This window comes from Ceratotherium simum, chromosome 17 (genome assembly GCF_057802395.1).
Source record: "Ceratotherium simum simum isolate JZ-2026a chromosome 17, ASM5780239v1, whole genome shotgun sequence".
Lineage (NCBI taxonomy): Eukaryota > Metazoa > Chordata > Mammalia > Perissodactyla > Rhinocerotidae > Ceratotherium > Ceratotherium simum.
Genome location: NC_141916.1, coordinates 11,566,182 through 11,586,224, shown reverse-complemented (window position 1 = coordinate 11,586,224; position 20,043 = coordinate 11,566,182). Strand labels below are relative to the sequence as shown.

The window sequence follows — 20,043 nt, the reverse complement described above, 5'->3', positions numbered from 1 at the left end:
GGGAGCGGCTTTGCAACTTAGATAGCCAAAGAAACCTTACTGACATTTGAGTAAAGACCTGAAGGAGGTGAGGGCCAAGGCTATGCAGCTTTATAGGGGAAAGGTGATCCAGAAAGATCCAAGGAACAAGTGCACAGCCCCTGAGGCAGAAGTGTGCCTGGCATGCTCAAGGAACAGCCAGGAGACCAGTGAGTATGTTGGGGGGAAAAGGGTGCTACAGATTTAAGGCTTTAAAGGCAATTGTAAAGTCTTTGGTTTTTATTGTGAAAGAGAAAGGAAACTATCTCCTCTTTTGACTCCTTTCCATTAAAAACTATCAGGCACCCTATTTTTATACACGTAAATTTTTTAAATTTTGCTTTAAATTGTGGAGGTCTATCGTATAGACCATATAGCAGACACCAAGACAGCTGGAACCGCAACTCTGAAATCTAAAGTTTTGCCAACAGTTCCTCAGACCTTCAAGAAAGGTTCTGTTATCTCAACCCTGTGGAGAACAACAAGAGGGGAAGAAAAATACAACCAAAAAGTGAACTGAATTACTCTAACCTACCACTTTTCACCACTTAAACCATTTTTGTCTTGCTGCCCCAGGCTCCACAAAGGGAAACAGAAAAGGAAATATTGGAGTAAGAAAACAGGGAAAAAATGAAAAAAGAACAAAAAATGCATTAGGAAGAAAGAGGAGCCACAAATAACTAACTGAAGTGCCAATTTGACTCTCCAAAAATACAATAAAATGTTAAGAATTTGTGACATTTCTGAAGTGGAACCTGTCACCCCCCTCCTCCCCAGTCTCCACGTTGCCTACCAACATCAGACAGGACTCAGGCTTCTCAATTTTAGTTAAGTCTATTTGAAAAAAATATATACAAGGACATTCATCCAACTGGGATCTGAATTTAAATTTCTCACACATTTCCACTGGGGCTGTTATTCGGTCACTTCTCATCATTACCCAAGAACAATTCACTTTGAGTGAATAAATATTCTGCGGAGTTACTAAGCTAATGGTCACAAATTTTGAAAAATGTGGGCTCTACAGGAAACCGAAATCGGGAAGAGTTTTCAGAGGCTCCAGAGTGAGTCACGAGCCTAGTGTAGGCCCAACTTTGAAGCTCCAGAAACATCTCCCTGTATGTTCCAACTCAATCTCTGTCCCCTAATGAACTCGGACACCGGCACGACGTGCAGCACTGCAACACCTCTCCCGCCCATTGCTGCAATGCTCGGAGAAAAGTGGAGACCCAAGAAACACATGGAGCTAGCCACCCGCGAGCACTCCCAGGGCGCTACAGTTCTCAGGTCCCCCCCACACAGGCCACAGGTGGCGCCGCCCCCCGCCCTCCGCCCCGCGCCCCCTGCTGCTCGCCTGCGCTCCCCGCGCGCACTCGGGGCTCTCGGCCTCGGGCCGTCCTTCACGGGAGGCTCCGGCCCCGACCCACCGCCCCGGGGCCCGGGCAGCTGCAGCGCGGGGAACCCAGGCCGGGGGCCTCCGCCCGCCCGCCACGCCCCCTCCCCACGGGCCGCCCGCGCCGCCCGCCCCCTCGGCCGGGAGGCGGCCTCACCTCACGCGGGCCGCAGCGGGGACTGCGCCCGCGTCTCCGCCCGCCGCCCGGGCCCTCGGCCGCTCGGCTGCGGCTCGGCCCCGACGGCCAGCGGCGCCGCGCTTCAGGGGGCGGGCTCTTCTCGGCGGGGGTTTCCCCGGGGCCCGGGGCGGGGGAGCAGGGGACTGGGGCGGGGGAGGGGAAAGGGGCTTGGGAAGGAGGGGGAGAGGGGGAGAAAAGGGGGGAACCAAACCCGGAAAGGGAGAAAAGGGGGGAGGGGGAAAATCAGAAGGGGAAGAAAGGCCCGGAGTCCGCCCCCCGCTGCGGCCTGCGCGCTACGTCACCACGTCCGGCGTAGTCGTCAGCGCGCCCTGCGGCGCGCGCGTCCCTGCTTCCTGTGTGCTTCTCGCCACGCCGGCGGACGCCCTCTACCTGCTCAGCCGCCGAGCCGCCGACACGCGCGCTCTGCTCGCGACGCTCGCCCTTTCCTCCCCGATACACGCGCACGTGCAGGCAGAGGCTCGCTCCGTCCGCGTTACCTGTGTGTCGAGACACCAACCCAGATCCGCGGCGAACTTCAATCCACCTGAAACCCGTCAAGCCTGTCAGATTCACCCTAAATTTAAACATAATACTAATACTAATAACTGCAAAGTAATTTAAATTTGCAGAACACTTTCAAAATAGCCTTTCACTTAGGAGAGTAACTCCTGTGCCCAAAGAGCATATATACTATAAATATTCGTGGTATAAATGGACAAAGATCATGTGGTAGGTAAATGTACATTTTTTCCAGATGTAAAACTGTGGCTCTAAATAAAGCAGTTTTAAGTCCATCCTAGTCAAGTCACTTCTTATCACTACCGCCCTCTAAGATATAGTTCTTTTTCTTGAGTCATCTTAAAGTTGCAACCTCCCCCATTCTGTCTGTTGTAGGCAGAATCAACTTAGTTACTGATTACGTGTATTTGGATCGTTTTCTGACCAACTCCCTCAAAGAAGTGTTGTAATCTTACATTGATAGAATTCGACCATTAAATATTTACTATGTGATGAGAACTGCAGTAGGCAAAAAATAATAATAATAATAAATCAAACCATTATAGTACAATGTAAGTGCTATAATGAAGTGTTGGATGTGCTATGGAAACACAAGAAGGAGCAATTAGTTCTTAGAGGTAAGGGAGATTGAGTAAACTACAGAGAAGCTACAGGTGAAATTTCAGCTAACCTTGGAGAATATAAGTAGGAATTTGTCAGAGAGGCAAGAATGGAGATTCCAGCAAAGTCCTAGAGGTATAAAATTCTTCTTTCCTGCAAAGATCAGAAAGTTCCAGGTTTTCAATTTGGAGGCAGGGGGCAGTGATGGCCAGGAGGAAATAATAGCTAATATTATATTATGTGTGTATGTATGATATAGAGTATGTAGCATTCTACATGTATTATTTCAATTCTGTCCTCAAAACCGTAGGTACTATTATTATACCCATTTTATAGATAAGGAAACCCGAGGCACCAAAGTCCTAGATTTTGAACTGAGACGGTTTATCTTCAGAGCCTACTCTTAATCATTACACTATTGGAAATGTAACTGGAAAGGGCAGTTTACAAAGGACAGAGTAAAACAGTCAGGTCTTTCTGGGACAAATGCAGTAACTGAAGAACAAGGCAGAAACATGAGGCATGCACCCCCTCAGAGAAGCCCTCCTCTGCTTCTCCCCCTTTTGCTCACCTCTCGTTTCCTAACTATTTGCCAGAGAGAAGGTGAGAGGCTGAATTCATCCTAGGATTTGAGGGGCTCTGGGAGCTATGTACTGTAGTCAAGACATGAAACAAATAGCAATATAACTACCTCCCCCAAATTCAAGATAAGGTTATCATCCAAGAATGAAATTAGGAACATTAAAATGTTAGAGATAAGATCAGTCCCTATAGGCTGGGGTGAGGAGAGTGGGGAGTGACTGCTAACGGGTACAGGGTTTCTTTTGGGGGTGATGAAAATGTTCCTAGGTTAGATAGTGGTGATGGTTGCACAACTCCATGAATGAGCTAAAACCACTGAAGCTGTACACTCTAAAGGGTGAATTTTATGTTATGTGAATTACATCTCAATAAAACTATTTTTTAAATAAATAAATAAACGTATCCTAAAAACTAAATAATAAATCTACCTCTTTCATACCCCTTAAAGAAAAGAACAAAAAAGATCAGCCCCTATAGAAGAGAGCTGAGAAACTGTGCCACAAAAATCCAATCAAGATGACTTGAGTATAACTTCTGAGAAGCAGGCTGGCTTGTAACATTTTTTCATTCAATAAATATATTTTAAGCACTTTTATTATAGATCAGGCACTGTGTGCAATACTGGGGATATAATGGTAAGCAGCAGAGATGACTTCTAAGTGACTGCAATACAAATGGCGATTGGGGGCATGGCATCTAGGAAAGGAGAGTCCAGAAGGGCAAATATTGGCAGAATTTCTTCAGCACATCTAGAGGTGAGAGTATTCTGGCCCACAAACAAACCAATGTAGCAGGAATAATAATAAACTTTTATTAAGTACTTACTATGTGCCAGCCACCGTCAATGCTTTACAAAATTATTTAAATCTCAAAACTCTGAGATAATCATTATAGATCTATAATCCCATATTCACAATCCATAGGGCCAGACGTGTTTCAGAATTCAGAAAATTTCAAGTTTTAGAAAGGTAAAATGGTACATATACTGTATATTATTTAACATCGCCAGGGGTAGCATCCCATAAACTATTAATATTTCTGGAGTAAGAATGTATAGTCTCAGTACGATTTTTAAAAAGACTTTAAATAAACTCACTTCTCTTCAGGTCACGTATAGCCACCATATGAATCACCAAAAAAAATGTATGGATTACAGGGTTTTTTAGATTTTGGAATCATAGATAATCATTCTTCTCATTTCTCTGTGAAGAAACTGAAGCAAGAGAGGTCAAGTAACTTGCCCAGAGTCACACAGCTAGGAAAAGGAAGAGACAGATTTTTAACCAAGGCCGCCTGGTTTAAAAACATATGCTCCTAACTCCACCCACCACTCCTGCCAGGTAAATCCTACTGTGGAGACAGAGGCCCTTCCCTGGAGATCTATTACTAAGGACCTTCGGGGGAGAGAGCCAGGAATTCTGAGAAATCTCAAAATTTCTTTTCCTAAACAGAAGAAACTCCAAAGGTTGAACAACTATAGCTCTCAAGCCCCTTCCCCACCTTCAGACTTCCCTCTGAGGACACAGAACACCTGGCTAAGACACTTCCCCTCCTCTCCCTTAAACCTCAGACTGGATGGTTTTGAGCCCTGCTGGGCAAACCCAATGTGGGGCTGACCAAAGGAGTCTGAGTTGTGGGCCTCTCAATACCCTGCATGACAGTGACCTAAAGTGCCCACCAATGACCCCCTCTGGTTTGAGAGACATCATTTAAGGCTCTATTTTAAAACTTCTGATCTCCGCCCCCCCCCCCCCCCCCGCCCCCCGGCTTCCCAGCAAGCCTGTGGATCTGAAGAGGAATTTCATCTCTAACCTTTGTCCCCAGGCCTGGCAGCTCACATGGGTAACCCACTGTCTCCCGATATTGGCCCAGCAACATTTCTTTCCCCAAACAAACCAACCTCCCCTCACATCCCCCACTCTGTACTTCCACTGACTGTGTTGGCAGCTTCTGTCAAGTTCTACCTGTAACCGACTTCATCTCTCAAATCAGATGTTTGGCTGCTGTATCCCCTGCAACAAGGAGTCATGCCAGCTGGACACACTCTCCTTCCGGAGCCCCTGGCAGCCAGGATGGAGCCAAGACCACAGCTTTTGAGACCCTCAGCCCTGGGTTTACGGCTCCGTTCATGTCGCTCAGGGAAGGCCTCCCCGGCAATCATCTCCTCGTTGCTCCTGGCCTTCCTGTTCCTGGCTCCGGCCACAGTGGCCACTCCCAGAGCTGACGGTCAGTGTCTGGCATGTGGGGGACCCGCTTTGGACCTGGAGAGCCAGCGGGAGCTGCTTCTTGACCTGGCCAAGAGAAGCATCTTGGACAAGCTGCACCTCAGCCAGCGCCCAACACTGAGCCGGCCCGTGTCCAGGGCTGCTCTGAGGACCGTGCTGCAGCGCCTCCATGGGCCCCCACAGGGGGCGCTTCCCGAGGCTGACAGTGGACAGGAATATGAGATCATCAGCTTTGCTGAGACAGGTGGGTTCCTGGTCTGTAGATCTTCCCCAAAACCTGACCTCTCAAGGGAAAGAAAAGCTTCCTCCCCAGCCTAACCCCTGATTCCCTCCCCCAACCCATCCCAACTCTTGCCTCCTGTGCCCTGTCATCTCCTAATGCCAGGCTCCCCGCCCCAGGCTCTCTCTTGTAGTTCAGACCTGGCCAGCGGGCAGCTGGGAAGTGGGTAAATTTCACTTCTTTTGAGACTTCCTGTCCCCATCTCCTCTGGCTCCTCTCTCTGCAGCACCACAGACTTCCATGGGCTGTGGTGTGAGCCCATCCCCCTCCTGGGCCTGGACCCAGGGGCTGGGAGCTGGGGAGTCTGTCCTTTCTCTGGCCCCAGGATCCAGCCTCTCTGTCTCCCCCCTCCAGATGCCTCATTTGGGTAAAAGCGCAACAAGTAAAACACCAGGATTATACTACCTCTCCACCCTACCCTGCCCTCTTGCCTTCATACTTGAATCCCCACATCAGAACAGGGTCAAAATGGGACTCAGAAAGGTGGATAAAATATAGAGGGTAGAGGAGAAGAGAGAATTACTTCCATAGAGGGGAGAGAAGTTGGAGAAATTAGTGGGCAGCTGGAGAAAAGATCAAGAATTTGGAGACAGGACAATAGAGACAGAACACAAGTGTTCTCTCTGGCCTCTGAGCTTCTTGCAAGCTCTTTCTTGGGTCTGGAAGGCTGTTCCCATTCCTGGCCCCTTTCCCCTAGTCAGCACCTACTCCCCTATCCCTTCAAGCACTCCCATCCTCAAAAAACCACCCTGACCTCAGTGTGAGGGGCACCCTCTCTGTTGGCCCCCACCCTCACCCAGGACTCTCCATAGGGAATTGCCTGTGTTTCCAGGTTTTCTGTGAAGTCTGTCTTCCCATAGAATGTCAACTCCATGAGGCCAGGAACTGTCATTTATTTCTCATGTTGTCATGAGAGGCTGGTGTATAGTAGAAATAACTAACACTTACACAATGTTTACTGTGTTACAAGCCTTTTACATATACCAACTCCTTGAGATCCTCACAACAACCCAGTGAGGCAAGTACTGTTATCCCATTTTAGAGGAGATGAAACTGAGGCACAAAGAGGTTGAGTATCTTGCTCAAGGTTGCATGATTGGTAAGTAGTGGAGCCAGGCAGTCTAGCTCTGGAATCCATGACCTTGACCACTATACCACTTTGCCTCCTGCGAACATAGTAGTTGCTCAGTAAACACTGGTTGCATTAAACAACCAAACCACGCTGTAAGTCAGCTTGACCGCAGTCTAGAGTCCCCACTGATGGATGAGACCCTATTCCACTTCAGAAGGAGGTTTCTGCTCATGATTAAGAACACAAACTCTGGAGCCAGGTAGCCTGGACTCAAATCCTTGCTCGGCCACTTATTACTGTGTGATCTAGGTTGTTAGTAGTCAGTTTTCTCATTTGTAAAATGGGGATGATGAAAGGATAGTTGAGAGAATTAAATGAGCTAATAATGTATGTAGAAGGCTAAGGTGGGAGGGAGCAGGAAATAGAAGACTCAGCTCCTGCTTATGAGGTGTTTAGTTGCTGCTGCTGGGAACAAATTAATTAGAATATAAGGCAGAATGAAATAAAGGCTAGATGAGGGCAAAAGAGCCTGCTGGGCCAGGAGTTCATTCATGGGGACCTGGTGAGACAGGCAAGTCTTTCAGAAGAAGATTGCAAATGGGCTGGCATTGTAGAGTAAGTTTGACTTCAATGGGTAGAGAATGGTAAACAACATCCTAAATGGAGAGAAAAACATGAGTAAAAGTCTAAAGGAGTAGACTGCATTTAGAGTTGAGAAAGAGTTTGGAGCAGATGAGCACACGTGGACAGATGGCCATGAAACATGAGTCCCTTGAACACAGAAATCCTGGTTGGTTTTTTTTCATCTTTGTATCCCTGACACTTAGCCCAGTTCCTGGCACATTGTGACAATAATGATGGTTACCAGGTATCTGGTGTACCTGCCTCATCTCTTTTAATCCTCGCAGCCACCCCGTAAAGTAAAACTGAGACTCAAAGAAGATAATTTACATGGCCAAGGTCATACAGCTTGCAGGGGACTGAATTCAAACACAGTCCTCTCTGACTTCAAAGTCTATATACTTTCCACATATTTGCTAATCAATGAATGAATACAGCATGCAGGCTGGAGGGGGCCTGACCTGAGATGAAGTTTGGAGGTGAGAATGTCTGATGCCTGGATTCCACCTTTTACGTTTAAATATTTTAGCTTAAAGTTTTCATTCCAGTTTAAGCTATCATCTATACCACAGTGTGAAGGAAAGATCTGAGAATTGTTCTTGCTGGAGATATGAAGAGAGAGAGCTTGGGGCTCTGGGGAAACTATGGTGGGAGCCTTCAGTGGTGTCCTGGAACGGGCTCATACTGGCTCCTGAGAGCTGACTGTGAGCATTTCCCAACTCCACATCCAGTGTCGTCACATTGATAGTTTGAAATCAGCCGTGGTGTGAGAATTTATACCACAGACATTGGCAAATGCTATAAATCAGGGTTTTTTCCTCTGGAATCTAGTTGTTAAACATTTACCAGCGCACCACTGCCTGTGACCTAAAAATACAAGTTATCTGCCTCCCACGCACTAAAATACAATGCTGAGACAGGGACGTGATAACCGTAATAGATACTCCTGTTCCAGTGGGGCATGGGGGAGTGGGAGACACACAGCGGTCATTGATCCATGGAAATTCTGATATCCCGCCAGGCACGTATCTCAGTCTAGAATCCCTTGGTTAGGGCCTGGTTCTGCTCCCTGGTAGGATTTTCCTGTCTTCTTAAGGAGTGCCCACAGCTGCCCTCCTTGGCTTCTACATCCACTCTCTCAGCCTCTGAGATGTTTTTCTTTTTCATTAGTAAATGACCTGCGTTTGTGGCTGAGTGGTTTTCTCAGCCTGCTTCCTGCCCAAAGAAGTTGGGGGCCCAGAGACCTCTTTTCATTTTGAATCATCTCTGTCCCTTTTAGTCCAAACTGGTGCTGCTTTCACTATTAAAATTCTCTTTAAAACTCTGTGGGCCTTCTAAATAATAAATTGTAGTCTACTCAGTTAGACAGAAGGCACTCCACTCTACCAAGACAGACCCCTCCTTAGGTTACAAGTCGGGGTGTTGTGACAACACTCTTAAGATTCTTAGAAGCCCTTTTGTCTAGTTGAGAGGGTCTACAGAACATCATCTTAAATTTTAGATCTTAACAGAGGGTCTTACAGCTGACCCTTTATTTGTTTCCATCTTCACTCCAAGGCTGTTTTACTAGCAGTACCCTAAATTTGATTTTTGCCCCAAGACCATTTCTTACTTTGAGATACTTTTGTCAGACAGAGAAAGGAATGAAAAAATATTTTATTGTTCAACCTAGCAAGTCCTGTTGGAAATATTTTCTCTAGATTCTGCTTGAAAATTGAACAGTTCCTTTTTTAGTTCTTCTCACTCCTGAAATGCCTTATCATAGGCAGCTAAAATAAGCCAATTGGCACTTTCAGCATTCTGCCTGGAAATACCTTTAGCTAAATTCACAACTTTGTTAGATGCCATTCCTAGCTTCCAAGTTACTGCGGACAATAGCCAATACATAACACAGGTTCTCCTTTCTCCAGCTTCCAATAGCAATTTCCTCACTGCTCTTCCTGCCTTCACTAAGTCTCCTCACCATCCTTCCAACCTCTGCCTGCCACCCAGTCCCAAAGCCAATACTACACATTTTAGGTCTTTGTTATGGAACACCCCAGTTCTGATACTAATTTCTGTTTCAGTTATCCAGTAATAAAACAAATAAGCCCAAACATAGAGGCTTAAAGCAAAAAATTCAGTATTTCTCATAATTTTATGGTTTGACTGGCTTATCTGGACAGTTCTTCTGCCCCATGTGGTGTAGCTGAGGTCACTCATGCACCTGCATTCAGCTAGGGGGCTAGAACATCTAAGATGGCCTCTGATCCTCCAAAGTTTCTTGCCACGCGGCTTCTCATCATTCAGTAGTCTAGCCCAAGTGTCTTTAAAGCATGGTGGCTGGCTTCCAAGAGGACCAAACTTCGATGTGTAAGTACATATCAAGCTGCTTCTTGCACCATGCTTGCCTATGTCTCATTGGCCAAGTCAAGTCACATGACCAAGCCCAGAGTTAATATGAGAAAGGACTGCACAAAGCCATGGATACTGGGAAGTGTTGTTCACTGGGGGCCAACAATGTAATAGTCTACCACAGCCCCTGCTCATGTGTCTGCCTGCCATAACTGGGTGACTTAAGACATTCTGACCATAGGGTGCTTAGTGACCTAGCAAGAAAAGATTAGTTGGGCCAATCAGACTCTTCTTCTAGGGTTTTGGAACTAGGACACTGGAAGATCAACTCACTTAGCTAGGAGGAACTGAGTAAAAGGTTCTGTAGACTCAGGAGCTGGGGCCACCATTTTGGGAGCTGAGGAAGCTGACAAGGAGACAGAAGAAGTAGATCACAAGAGAAGAGAGAGAAGAAGGGAGTAGACTTACATAGAGAGACTGAGATGAGAGAGATCATGTTGGCCGTCAGAAAAGAGAGCTGTCAAGAGTAGCCATATTCCTGACTTTCCAATTCACACAAAGCCTAGTCGAACTTTATTTTCTGCCCTTTTATGCCCATGAGAGTATCAGTGGTGTTCCACAATAAAGCACCCTTTACTTGAAAAATAAAAATAAGGGTAGCTGAGGCCAAATCATAATGGACATTTAACTGCTTCCTAAAAGAGTTTGGACTTTATTCATCGATAAGGTTTTTGAGACAGTGAATTTTATGATCTAGCCAAGTTTTTGGAAAATAATTCTTGTGTCAGTGTAAAATAAGAGTTAAACGAAAGACCATTCATCCAACAAATGTTTATTGAGTGCTTGCTATGTACTAGGTACTGGAGATACAATGGTGAACCATACAGGCATCTCTGCCTTCATGGAGTTCCCATTCTGGCTGGGGTGGGTGGGTAGACACACATAGTAAACAAATGGACAAAACCCCAAGATGATTACAGAGAGTGACAGTGGCTATAAACACAGGGAAGCAGGATGATGTATTAGAGAGACGGAGGTAGAGTTGAAGGCTGCTTTGGATAGGTTGGTCAGGGAAGCCTCTCTAAGGAGGAGACATTTGAGCCAAATACCAAAAAGGAGCCAGTCATTCAAAGATCATGGAAAGGCAATCCAGGCAGCCGGGATAGCAAGTGCAAAGGCCATGAGGTGCGTCCATGTTTGGTGAGTTCAAGGAACAGAAAAAGGCCAGTATAGGTAAAATATAGTCATTAAATGGTGGAATGCCTAATCATACAGGTTTGCTATGTTAAGGAGTTTAGATTTTATTCAAATAGCAATGGGAAGCCTTTGAAGGGTTTTAAGATGAGGAGATTAAGCTAATCGGATTTATGTAATAAAATGATCACTCTGGCTGATGTGTGGAGAATGGTTTGGGGGACAAGAGTGGGCCACTTGGGAAGCTATTATCATAATTCAGGAAAAAGATGATTGTGGGTTGAACTAATGTATAGTAGAGGAGGTGGGATAAGTGAAGTTATTTTATGAATTGGAGATAGAGTTGACAGATCTTGCAGATAATTTCAAAGTAGGGGATGAGGGCAATTAATGTTTTGGCTTGAGCAGTGCATTCACCGGGAAGGGGAAGATTGGAGAAAGAACAGGTTTGGATTAGGGGAATAAATCTAGAGTTCATCTTTGAACATGAAAAGTTTGAGATATCATTAGATATCCAAGTGGAATATCAGATCAGCAGCTGGATATATAGGCCCGAGGCTCAGGGAGAAATCAGGGCCAGGGATATATATTTGGGAGTCACCAGCATATAGATGGAATTGAAAGCCATGAGAATTGATGAGACTGTTCTGGGAAAGAGTATAGATAGAGAAGGGAGCTCAGGACTTCCAACATTTAGAGGTCAGGCAGAGGAAGAGGAGCTGATAGCAAGAGACCAAGATGGAGTGGCCAGAGTCACAAAAGCCAAGAAGGAAATATTTCAAAAAGGCTAGGAATGATTAAGTGTGTCAAACACTGCTTAAAGGTCAAGAAAGATAAATATAAAGAGATGAAATCATTGGATTTGGCAACATGAAAGGTGATGGTGATCCTGACAAGAGCAGTTTCAGTGGAGTGGAGGGAATAGAAACCCAATTACGGTGTTTCAATAGGGCAAGTGAGGGATGAAGAGGGGAAATTGGGCAGTAGTAATGGTAATAGGAATAGGAAGAAACGCATAGCATTCAAACTGTTGTCGTGAGGGACTGGATGTGGGGAGTGAGGGGGTGATCCCAGAGTTTCTAGAGGTGATAAGGAGGGTAGTGGTGCTACCAATTCTAAGAACAGAAAGAGAGGTATATAGGAAGGAAAATAATGATTTCCACTTGGGATCAACTGATTTTAATGTGGTGGCAGGAAATACATGTGGCAAAATTAAGCAGTTAGAGGTTTAGGCCTGAAGCTTGGTGGCTCCCAAATCTGAATGTCCAGTGCAGAGGTACAAAGTGGTCTGGACTAGACATACAGATTTGGGAATCACCAGCATAAAAATTGTGTTGCCTGACCGTGAGTGTGGGTAAGAGCTCCCTTCAGTGTGGAGTAAAAGGAAATGAAGGTCAAGAACAAACTCTGGAGAACTCTAGCATTGAATGAATGGTCAGAGAAAGAAAAGCCAGCAAAGAAAATCAAGAAAGAATCATAAGAGAGTTGTGTCATGGAAGCCAAGAGACAAAAGATTTTCAAGGAGGAAAATGCCAAGTGCTGCAGAGAGTTCAAGTATGCCGAGAATAGAGAGGTAGCTGGTGGAATTGACACTCAGAAGGCCACAATGACTGGGGCTTCTTGTGTCCACAGGCCTCTCCAACCTCAACCAGACTCGTCTTGATTTCCACTTCTCCTCTGATAGAACTGCTGGTGGCATGGAGATCCAGCAGGCCAGCCTCACGTTCTTTGTGCAGCTCCCTCGCAATACCACCCGGACTTTGAAGGTGAGGGTCCTTGTGCCAGGCCCACATGACACCAACCTCACCTTGGCCACTCAGCACCTGCTGGAGGTGGATGCCAGTGGCTGGCACCAGCTCCTCCTGGGGCCTGAAGCTCAGGCTGCGTGTAGCCAGAGGCACCTGTCCCTAGAGCTGATACCTGAAGGCCAGGTAGCCCACAGCTCAGTCATCCTGAGTGGGGCTGCCCATAGGCCTTTCGTGGCAGCCCGGGTGAGAGTTGGAGGCAAGCACCGGGTTCGCCGGCGAGGCATCACCTGCCAGGGTGGGTCCAGGATGTGCTGTCGACAAGAGTTCTTTGTGGACTTCCGTGAGATTGGCTGGCACGACTGGATCATCCAGCCTGAGGGCTACGCAATGAACTTCTGCACAGGGCAGTGCCCACTGCATGTGGCAGGCATGCCTGGCATTGCTGCCTCCTTTCACACCGCAGTGCTCAATCTTCTCAAGGCCAACACAGCTGCAGGCACCGCTGGAGGGGGCTCATGCTGTGTGCCTACAGCCCGGCGCCCCCTGTCTCTGCTCTACTATGACAAGGACAGCAACATTGTCAAGACTGACATACCTGACATGGTGGTAGAGACCTGTGGGTGCAGTTAGTCCATGTGTGGTATGGGCAGCCCAAGGTGGGGTGAGCAACATCCCCTCACAGAGGTTCTCTTCCTTGAGAGGAGGGAGTGACCCCATTACTGCCTCTGTCCCGAAGGGGGACTCCTTCTTCCTGAGCAACCTATGGAAATGATCCCAACTTTGGCTTGAGGAGATCTTCATCTAAGAGTCACTGTACCATCTTCATGACCACCAGCCTCTCTCCTAGAGCATAGTCCATCCAGGAAGCTCCACGTTTCCAACTGCCACCCTGGAGACTCTGATCCACCTGCAACCATGAGGAGCGCCATCTGGTTCCCAGGCAAAGACACCCACAACCTGCCCTTAATCCACCCCATAATCCACTATGCCTTGCTGCCTTTCCCATTCCATGGCCCCTACTCTGGGATGAGCTGACCCAGCCTTTTCCCTTGATGGTCTGGCTCTCCAGGGAGCCCCTTCCTTGGATTCACTAGAGATCAGATCACTATTTCCCAGAGTGAGGCTTGCTCCTCTCTATGTCTTGAGCCCTTTTCCTTCTTACCGGCCCAGCTGGGCTGCTAAGGCTCTCTCGGCACAGCCTCATCCATTCATTGTCCTTCTGTGCCCTGCTCTGTGCCCTTGGGGGCTGACTCACCTGAGTTCCTTTGGCCTCTGGCTTCCTGCTGAGTTTGCCTAAGGGGAGACGCAGGCAGGAGATCAAAGGACAGGAGGAGCTAGAGGGCAGGGTATTTCTTATTCCTGCTCCCTCTGCCTAGGTGCCATGCTCCTGAGTGACCATGACTGTGGGATGCCCTGACTGCTCCTGTCCAGCTCCCCACTTCCACGGCTCCAGCTCTGCTAGATTCTGATATCACTGCTTTGCACTAGGGGCTTGTAATGGCTTTCCACTCTTGCTAGTCCCTGCGTGCTTCAACATCCCCCCTTGGTTCCCTTAACCCTAGCCATATGTCTATAAATGAGTTCTTCATTAAGTCTTCTTAGGTATGCAAGCACGGACAGCTGAGTGGGTCTTTTGTCTCCTGCCAGGCCCCTGACTGACACCGCAGGTGACAGAGAGCCTAGCTACCCTGCCCTGCCCTTCTGCTCTCTCCTCACACAAGTTCTTCAGAGCTGAGCTACTGTGTCCATCCCACACTTTGTGCCTCTTCCTTCCCCAGGCTGCCTCCTCTTCTCTCTTAGGCCACCTGCTCCCTCCCAGAACCATCTTTGCTGCTATCAAAGACCTAGGTTTGGGGCTGGCCCGGTGGCATAATGGTTGAGTTCGCATGCTCTGCTTCAGCGGCCTGGGGTTCACAGGTTCAGATCCTGGGCGCGGACCTACACGCAGCTCATCAAGCCATGCTGTGGTGGCATCCCACATACAAAAAATAGAGAAAGATTGGCAGAAATGTTAGCTCAGGGACAATCTTCTTCACCAAAAATGAACGACCTGGGTTTTACCTGCTCCTCTCCTCTCCCTGTACTCGCTCCAAGAAATGAGACAGAATGCTGCTCAATCAGCCAGTTGGCCGACAACCTGTGGGCACACACGTGGTGGGAGGCAGAGGCATGGCTCAGAGCTGGCTGCTTTCCCTCACTGACCCCCAGGGCTTCATCCAGGAGTCCTGTCTGGAAGCTGGAACTGGCCAAGGGCCACTTCAGTGGGACAGGGTGAAGAAAAGGAAGGCCAGGGATGAGGTGAAGGAGGCATTCACTCTGAGACTGGGTCCTCTCTAGACCTTTACCCTTCCTCCTCTACCATCTCTCCTCCCTTTGGTTGGATAGCCCTGAACCATGAGGTCGATATTGTCTGCAGCCCAAGGCCGAGTTTGCGCAAAACCCATGTGTTCTTAGGGTAATGTAATGTCTGTGTTTGCTCAGCTTATAACCTCTCCTACAGGGGCTGAGGTCCTGGAATAGGAATCCTAGAGGAGAAAATCTGAAGGGGACCTCCTGGGGGCTGCAAATCTGAGCTGTGGGCCTTCCTGAGCACCCCATGGGAGGTATCCCATCTTTGACTTGAGGAGGTCATCATCTAAGGACATCCTTGGGTGCCTCTCCCTCCTGTTTCCACTAGTGTCTCTCCCACCCACTCCACCACTCTCCCAGATCTAACCTCCCTCCCTCCAACCACAGCTTCAGTCCCCAGGGCCAAGACTAAGGTGAAGTGAAGTGAGGCACTCGCTTTGGGGGCAAAATGTTAAGGGAGTGCTAAAAAATTCATCAAACAAGATAAATAATATCTTAATGCAATATTTTAAAAGCATCAAAATGAATGCCAAAAAATCCATGATGAACAAAATAGCAAATTTTAAAATAAACACAAGATCGATATTATTCCCTTTCTTTTTTGGCTCTGCCTTTTGTAAAAAGGGGGAAGAGTGGGTCTGTCTTCTTCCAAACATTTTCTTCAAGAGCCCCCGGTCCCTAACTCTAGACTCTGTCGGGCTTTTCCCCTTTGGGCAAGATCATAATTCTGGCTCCTTCCACTTCCTTCCCCAGCTCCAAGCCTGCGCTACCCCCAGCCCCCAACCAGGTTGGTGGTGGGGCGGGCCTGTGAGGCAGATGGCTGGGGTATTTATAACCCGGGAGCACTTCTTGGGAAAAGTGACTAAGATGCTAAGAGCATATTTATAGCTGGGTTCTGACGTAAGTGTCAGTGGGGAGGTAGGACCAGGCACAGCAGCAAGAGGGTAGGAAGGGCTGGAAATTGGGGCCACCAGACAGAGAGGGGAGGGGAGAGGTGTGGTCAGTGACTCCTGCAGCCACTTCTTGCTGCTTCCCTTGACTCTGTCTCCTGGCACCAACAGGTAAGCTCTCTGAGACAACACCATGGGCAGAAACCTCTACTTTGCAGTTCTACAGTCCAGACTCCAGGGGGTAGAGGGCTGTCATTCACCAGCCCTGACCAACAGAGAGGGAGCTGGGGAGAGTGCTGGACTGTGGGCCTTGAATATGTTTCAAGACCTGGGGAGAAATGCAGGGTGGACAGGAGGGTCTAAAAGTCTCATTGTCCCTTCTTCCCACTCTCCACTCCATGGTGCCCTGAGTTTCTAGCAACAGCCTGGCACCCATCACCAAGCTCCATAGCCCCATTGCCACGTGTGAGTGTGATGAGGTAACCAAAGGTAGCCGTGATGTGGGTCCTGACAACAGCCTCTGCTCTCTGGCAGTGGCAAGGGGAGAGACCAGAGAGACCAGTTTCTCTGTCTCCTGTTGGAGAGGCAGGGTCCCCAGAGTGAGAGACTGGGAAGCGCTCTGCATCCCTCCACTCCTGGAGCAGCACCTTCCCTGGGCAGCTGGTCAGCGCTAAGCGGTGCTGTTGTCCAGCAGCTCGGCACTGCCACATGGTGGACACTGGCGGTACTGAGGCCCAGCCCCCAAAGCGACACCTTTCTCCTCCTGGTGACAGACCTAGTAGTCTCTCTTGACAGCCCCCACTGGCTAAATAGGGGAAAAATGAATAAAATGGAGTCGGGGCACATTTCCAAATCACACTCGCTTCCTCCTAGCTTCTAGAAGCAACTGGGGCATAAGGAGAAGGCTAGCATGAGGCCTACCGTCTGAGTTCCAGGTGGAGGGCCCCTGGCCCCCACGTAAAGTCAGTGAAGAAGGGTGGTAAGAAGGAGGGCTGGGACTGGTGCACTCTCATTACTTTGCTCTTAAAAGCCCCTAAACCTCCTATTTCCCAACCCCATTAACAGAGGCTTGGCACCACTTCTAGGATGCCCCCAATTTAGGCAACACTCACAGTCCCCTGCAAGAGAACCGGCAACGGGTGCAGGCCCTCCCAAGTCCCATGCCCGCTGCCACCTGTGGTGGACTCTGCCCTGCTGTAAGATTGCATCACCCCATCACCACCTCTCCGGGTTTCCTGAGACACGACGGTAACATGCCACCCCCACCTCTCCGCCATGCCCTCCTCCACGTCGTGCTCTAGTCCAACTGGACTCTGGGCCGCCAGCACAGGCAGGGTCAGGGGGTGACTTCTGTGCCCTGTTGCACGGTCACCTTGGCCTGGACAAGAGGACTCCGTTCCTCCCACACCCCCAACCTCTCAATCCTGTCCCAGCCTCATTGCTAGAAATAAAGTCACCAGAGTTCTCCTTCCGACCCAGAGACCCCAGAGAAATAACCACTGGAACTCCAGCTGCCTCGTGGAAACTGCTGCAGCAGAGGTGGCTGACAAGCTAGAAAGACTGGGGTCTGGGGGGAAATGGCCCGGCCCCACCTCGTTCATATGGAGTTCCCGCCCCCGAATTCCAGACCTTGGGGCCTGAGCATGTGAAATCATCCTCTTTCTTGCATCATGTGTGTCCACATTGCCCCCCCACCCCCATACCCCTACCTCAAGCTCAGTGACCAGGGCCAGATGGTGAAACCCGAGCTCCAGGGGGGAACCTCCCCCTGCTGCAGGGACCTGATGGGCAGCACAGCCGGCCAATCCTGAGGCTCAGAGGGTAGGTGGCCGGCTGACCACTAGGTGAGGGAGCCCCAGGCCACTGGCTCTAAAGAGGCCCCAGTCAGTAACAGACATGAGCTGTGAGGGTCAAACTGGCAGACTTCGCTAAACAGAGCTACCCATCGGACCATCCTCTTCCTGCCCTCCTGAGTCCCAGGCAACAGAAGACAGGTGGCTCTACCCTTAGCCAAGGGTAGGTGTGGCACTGCTGTCTGCTGCTGCTGTGCCCTCGTTAGCCTCCACGCAATCAGATTCAACAGAAGGAGCAACTGCCGTCTGAGGCTCCTGACCCGACCCAGGGCCATCCGCCAGGAGCATGGGGCTCCCTGATGTCCAGCTCCAGCTGGTGCTGCTGTGGGCGCTGGTGTGGGCACAGGGGGCAGGGTCTGTGTGCCCCTCCTGTGGGGGCCGCACACTAGCACCCCAAGCAGAACGAGCTCTGGTCCTGGAGCTAGCCAAACAGCAAATCCTGGAGGGGCTGCACCTGACCAGTCGTCCCAGAATAACTCATCCTCCACCCCAGGCAGCGCTGACCAGAGCGCTTCGGAGACTACAGCCAGGAAGTGTGGCTCCAGCGAATCGGGAGGAGGTCATCAGCTTTGCTACCATCACAGGTAGGTGAGGGAGGGACAGGCAGAGAGCAGATGGGGAAAAGGAGGCAGAAGGGGAGACTGACAGAAAAGGCAGAGGGAGTGGGGTGTAGGAGGAGGAGGCGGAGATGGGGCAGGGACTGGTTGCGGAGGACGCAAAGCAGTCCCTGTTTCTTCTAAAGGTGGGTGCTAGGGAAAGCAGTGGGCCGGGCTTATGGGACTCTCAGAGGAGAGCTTCATCTCTGCTCACGTTCCTCAGTCCCTTCTCCATCTTTCTGGCAGACTCCTCCACTGCAACCAGCAGCTTCATGCTCACCTTCCGCCTGTCCACTCCTCAGTCCCAACACCTGTACCACGCACGCCTCTGGCTGCACGTGCTCCCCACCCTTCCTGACAGTCTTTACTTGAAGATCTTCCGATGGGGCCCAAGGAGGAGGCGCCGACGGTCCCGCGCCCTCCTTGCTGAGCACCAAATGACAACCCCGGGCTGGCACGCCCTGACTCTGCCCTCTAGTGGCTTGAGGGGTGAGGAGTCTGGTGTCCTGAAACTCCAACTAGACTGCAGACCCCTAGAAGGCAACAGCACAGCTGCCCGACAACCTCGCCGGTTCTTGGACACAGCGGGAAACCAGCAGCCCTTCCTGGAGCTTAAGATCCGGCCCAATGAGCCTGGAGCAGCCCGGGCCAAGAGGAGGACCCCCACCTGTGAGCCTGAGACCCCCTTATGTTGTAGGCGAGACCATTATGTAGACTTTCAGGAACTGGGGTGGCGGGACTGGATTCTGCAGCCCGAGGGGTACCAGCTGAATTACTGCAGTGGCCAGTGCCCCCCCCATCTGGCTGGCAGCCCCGGCATTGCTGCCTCCTTCCATTCTGCTGTCTTCAGCCTCCTCAAGGCCAACAACCCTTGGCCCTTTGGTAATTCCTGCTGTGTCCCTACTGCCCGAAGGCCTCTCTCTCTCCTCTATCTTGACCGTGAAGGCAATGTGGTCAAGACGGATGTGCCAGACATGGTGGTGGAGGCCTGTGGCTGCAGCTAGCAAGTGGACCTGGGGGTTTGGAGTAAAGAGATCACGTTGGGGGTTCCCGGGCAAAGGGCATCTGTGGCTGGAGGCATCAGATTTCTGATCCACAGCCCCACCCAGTGGGCCACCTGGCAATATGACTGGGTTGACCTCTATGGGACCCAGATGGGCACTTTCTTGTCCAGCCTCCGGCCTATTCCAAGCTGGTTGATGTGTGGGGAGATAGGGAAAGTGTGTCTTCTAAAGGAATCTACCCAGAAAGCATGATTTCCTACCCTAAGCCCTGTGAGAAGATGGCAGAGGTGGGGGGGGGGGGAAGGAGAAGGCAGAGAAAAATGACTTAGTCTCTCTCAAGAAGAGAAAGTCCTCAAGTGAGGGAAGGAGAAGCAGACCGAGGACCCAGCAGGCTTGGAACAGCGGAACAGGCTGGCCAAGGGTAGGGGCTGTCGAAGTGCTTTAAGGGAGGGTCAAGAGGGAGATGGGCAAGGGGCTGAGGGAAGGTGTTCAGGAGAGCCCCAGAAATGGGAGTCAGGAGAGAAGGGTGCTGGGCCTGAGAAGTTCCCTGGTTTTTCCTGGGGGGCAGGACCCAATGGGGAGACAAA

The 20,043-nt window shown here is 49.7% G+C and overlaps 3 protein-coding genes across 29 annotated transcripts in view; 2 read left to right on the top strand and 1 right to left on the bottom strand.

The window, feature by feature from the left end:
- The window catches only part of R3HDM2 (R3H domain containing 2), a 139,230-nt gene extending 137,406 nt beyond the window's left edge, over positions 1-1,824 (bottom strand). For 12 of the 27 annotated variants that reach the window (XM_087442142.1, XM_087442159.1, XM_087442141.1 and 9 more), the window contains exon 1: positions 1,569-1,822. The gene's annotated coding sequence lies outside the window, so the exon portion shown is untranslated. Of the gene's footprint in view, positions 1-1,568 lie in introns of all 27 variants that reach the window. The other 15 variants (XM_087442157.1, XM_087442156.1, XM_087442166.1 and 12 more) reach the window with 7 other exon arrangements.
- On the top strand, positions 1,166-13,394 carry INHBC (inhibin subunit beta C). The gene is made up of 4 exons (XM_087441995.1): positions 1,166-1,709; positions 1,906-2,088; positions 5,430-5,759; positions 12,649-13,394. Exons 1-4 carry the CDS (start codon positions 1,166-1,168, stop codon positions 13,392-13,394), a joined length of 1,803 nt encoding a protein of 600 aa, XP_087298121.1.
- A 4,385-nt stretch (positions 13,395-17,779) lies between these two features.
- INHBE (inhibin subunit beta E) lies at positions 17,780-19,747 on the top strand. The gene is made up of 2 exons (XM_004429303.3): positions 17,780-18,440; positions 18,699-19,747. Exons 1-2 carry the CDS (start codon positions 18,143-18,145, stop codon positions 19,454-19,456), a joined length of 1,056 nt encoding a protein of 351 aa, XP_004429360.1. The 5' UTR covers positions 17,780-18,142; the 3' UTR covers positions 19,457-19,747.
- The last annotated feature ends 296 nt before the right edge of the window (positions 19,748-20,043 follow it).